Below are 3971 nucleotides of genomic sequence, written 5' to 3'. Positions count from 1 at the left end.
ATTTCTCATTAAGTCTGACATTTATGACTATAAAGTCTATTGACTTTAACAGTGAAAACTCTACACAAGTTTTTACAGCTAACTTGTAAGTTTGTAAAGCTAACAAAAGTATCGCAAGACAACCCGGACATATGAAACTGAACTTTAAGATTTAGCATCAATTCAAAATCTTTTGACTCACCGTAAAGTAAACTGACGATGTGCTAGAGACTAGAGACAAAGATGAGCCATGAACTGTGGAAAGAAGAAAAATACAGTCAAAATAACTTCAATCAAAACCATTTTTGTATTGCAGTAGCACGTGAGCCATTGGAAAACTAGCATGAAAAAGTAGAAAGATAAACTAGCATAAGCTGAAACACCACGAAGTGCTTATCACCTTCAAATGGGCTATTGTTAAGTAAACAATACCTTTATGGCCAGAATATTTCTGATAAGTTATATGTGCAAGTATGTTTTTTCTTGATATCTGTTATTGCCAAACCAAAAACCCTAGCAAAAACAAAAGGCAACAAAAGTGTGCCAAAATAAATATACTATGAAATCATTTGTGGATGAAAAGGTATTCAACTTGCCATTGTGATACAAGGTTATAAATCCCCTTCATCACACTGCATATTCGAAAAGAATTATGAGTGTGTTACTCTCATTGTATTTTCAAAATGAAAAAATAACTGACAAGTGGTGCTTAAACTAAACTGCTTTTGAGGTTGCAAAACGGGATCAGTCTTTATGACTAATCTTTATGACAAGGAATAAACGCACGGTCCACGGTCCAAAGAAATTGCTTAAGGGGGAGTTTTAACCCCAGACAAAAAGCCTAGACAAGGTTTTTAATTATTTAGTGTCACATGATTTGGAGCTCAAGAAACATTTCTGATTATCAACAATGTTGAAAACAGTTGTGCTGCTTAATATTTTTGTGGAAACCATGATAATGATTTCAGGATTCTTTGATGCATAGAAAGTTTAAAAGAGCAGCATTTGTTTTAAATCTTTAGTAACATTGTCTTTACTTTTTTTGTCAATGTCTTTACTGTCACTTTTTATCAAAGTAATGCACCCTTGCCGAACAAATATTAATAATAAAAAAAAAATCTTACTGACCTCAAATTTTTTAATAGTATTTTTAGTTTTAATTATTTTTTTATATATTGTTTTCAATAAATTTTTTTAATTACCAAAAAAGCTAAAGATACATTTTAGATAAATTGTAAAAACATCAAATTATGTAGTAAAATAATCTAAATATAACATCTTAATATAAATGTATGCATTAATGTCTCAATTTTAACAGACTACCATGGTATTTATTCAAATACCTTGGAATACCATGTAAATGTCATGGTACATGAATATAGTAATCATTCAATACCATGGTATATCAAAGTACCATAATACCAACATTGTACCATGGTGCCACCACAGTGCTTTTAAAGGTCTGCAGTGCACATTAATTTCAACAAATACTAATTTATTTAACGGTAATTCCTCTCTGAGCCAACGTTTTCCTTTTAAGCCAATAACAAACAGACTTTGGGCAAAATTAACCCTTAAAAAACTGCATAAAATTGAGGACATGCATCATTGCGAACAGCAACTGTTGTTCTTTTAACAAGCCTGAACACCACTGGCTAAGTTCACCGGCACATTAATGTTGAAAACAGTTGTGCTGCTTAATATTTTTGTGGAAACCATGATAATGATTTCAGGATTCTTTGATGCATAGAAAGTTTAAAAGAGCAGCATTTGTTTTAAATCTTTAGTAACATTGTCTTTACTTTTTTTGTCAATGTCTTTACTGTCACTTTTTATCAAAGTAATGCACCCTTGCCGAACAAATATTAATAAAAAAAAAAAAATCTTACTGACCTCAAATTTTTTAATAGTATTTTTAGTTTTAATTATTTTTTTATATATTGTTTTCAATAAATTTTTTTAATTAGCAAAAAAGCTAAAGATACATTTTAGATAAATTGTAAAAACATCAAATTATGTAGTAAAATAATCTAAATATAACATCTTAATATAAATGTATGCATTAATGTCTCAATTTTAACAGACTACCATGGTATTTATTCAAATACCTTGGAATACCATGTAAATGTCATGGTACATGAATATAGTAATCATTCAATACCATGGTATATCAAAGTACCATAATACCAACATTGTACCATGGTGCCACCACAGTGCTTTTAAAGGTCTGCAGTGCACATTAATTTCAACAAATACTAATTTATTTAACGGTAATTCCTCTCTGAGCCAACGTTTTCCTTTTAAGCCAATAACAAACAGACTTTGGGCAAAATTAACCCTTAAAAAACTGCATAAAATTGAGGACATGCATCATTGCGAACAGCAACTGTTGTTCTTTTAACAAGCCTGAACACCACTGGCTAAGTTCACCGGCACATTGAAATCAACACACCATCACTACCTTACAAAGACATTAATCATAAACGCAGAAAGCAAAAGAGCCTTGGGACAAGTGGTGTTGAGCCAATGCAGGCGAGTTAATCATCAAATCAACATTAACTGCGGGGTAAAGGCTGCCAGGCCAACAAAGCCGTCTTTGTTTGTTTATGCTTTGGCGCAAGCAAGGACGCAAGTTGCAGGCTGACGTTGTCAAAAGCCCTAACATTAATGACAACCTATCATTTAGTTATTAGCTAACAGAACAATGCAGGTCTATTTGCTATTTTCCAAAAACATGACGTTATGGATTAAGCTGTGATAGTAAATTCTGTCAGCAGACAGAAATAACACATTCATATGATACTAGCTCGTATTTAGTCTTCTTATACAAAATCGCACACATTCACAAACGTTTATTTTGATCCATCAAAATCATTCTGAAGTCTCACCTTCCTCCAGGCCCTCACGGAACAATCCAGAGCTACTCATAGTGCGGCTCTTTTCCTCCAGGCTCATCGAGGGGTTCCTCAGACGTGGGTCGCTGTAGGGGTCGCACGGGTTGTCGTGATTGCCCTGACCGTTAGTGCCGCGCAAAGTTGCTATCTGAGAAGCTGTGCAGGGACTGCCTGGATTGTCAACACAGGGATCAAGGTTAAAAAAGCACTACGATTGAACCTAATGACATGAAAGTGCATTCAAAGTTCACAATAAGGGGGAGACTAGTAGATATTTTACTTAAAGCATAAGCAAATGAAAAAATAAAATTTTCAATAAAATTGACAATTCTAACTTAAAACTTAAACTTAACTTAAAACACAATTTGAGCTGCATTAAGTCTGCTGCTAGTATTGGATAATAATCCTGATTATCTAAAATAATCTTTTACCCTTACTGGACATTTATTGATATCAGATTTTCTAGATCTAGAACAGTGTTTAACTAAAATTGGGTTTTTAATTTTTTCTATTTTTTTCAAATTAACTTTAGATCACCATTAGATGACAGCAAAGGTAATCTAAATGTACAAAAAAGGGAAATGAGCAAGTAAAATTTAATATTCAAAATCAACCGATAAGATTTCATATATATATATATATATATTAAATTGATCCGTATCGGTTGAGATATATAAAAATTATAATTATATATAAACACACCCACCAATATTAATACTGGTCGATATAAGTAATCAATATAGTAGTGTTAACCCTAGAGTAACAATAAGGGGGAGACTAGTAGATATTTTAGTTAAAGCATAAGCAAATGAAAAAATAAAATTTTCAATAAAATTGACAAATCTAACCTAAAACTTAAACTTAACTTAAAACACAATTTGAGCTGCATTAAGTCTGCTGCTAGTATTGGATAATAATCCAACAGATGATTATCTAAAATAATATTTTACCCTTATTCAAGTTCTGGGTGATACCGATATATCGGTAATTATTTTTTAATAATATAATTATTCAAAAATAATATAAATATAATTTGATAATAAATTATTATTTAAATCTTATCAAAATGAACCGATAAGATTTCATATATATATATAT

At 31.4% G+C, this 3971-nt stretch overlaps 1 protein-coding gene across 1 annotated transcript in view; it reads right to left on the bottom strand.

The window, feature by feature from the left end:
* Window positions 1-3971, bottom strand: part of LOC107674975 (neuron navigator 2-like) — an 80469-nt gene that overhangs the window by 11785 nt on the left and 64713 nt on the right. Inside the window, exon 20 of the mRNA XM_016469143.1 lies at window positions 2868-3044. Within this exon, the coding sequence (XP_016324629.1) occupies window positions 2868-3044 (177 nt within the window). The remainder of the gene's footprint in view (window positions 1-2867; window positions 3045-3971) is intronic.

Source organism: Sinocyclocheilus anshuiensis, unplaced genomic scaffold (genome assembly GCF_001515605.1).
Source record: "Sinocyclocheilus anshuiensis isolate Anshui unplaced genomic scaffold, SAMN03320099.WGS_v1.1 scaffold1065, whole genome shotgun sequence".
Taxonomy (NCBI): Eukaryota; Metazoa; Chordata; class Actinopteri; order Cypriniformes; family Cyprinidae; genus Sinocyclocheilus; species Sinocyclocheilus anshuiensis.
Note: the sequence above shows the minus strand (reverse complement) of the source record. Positions and strands in the feature narration are given on the sequence as shown.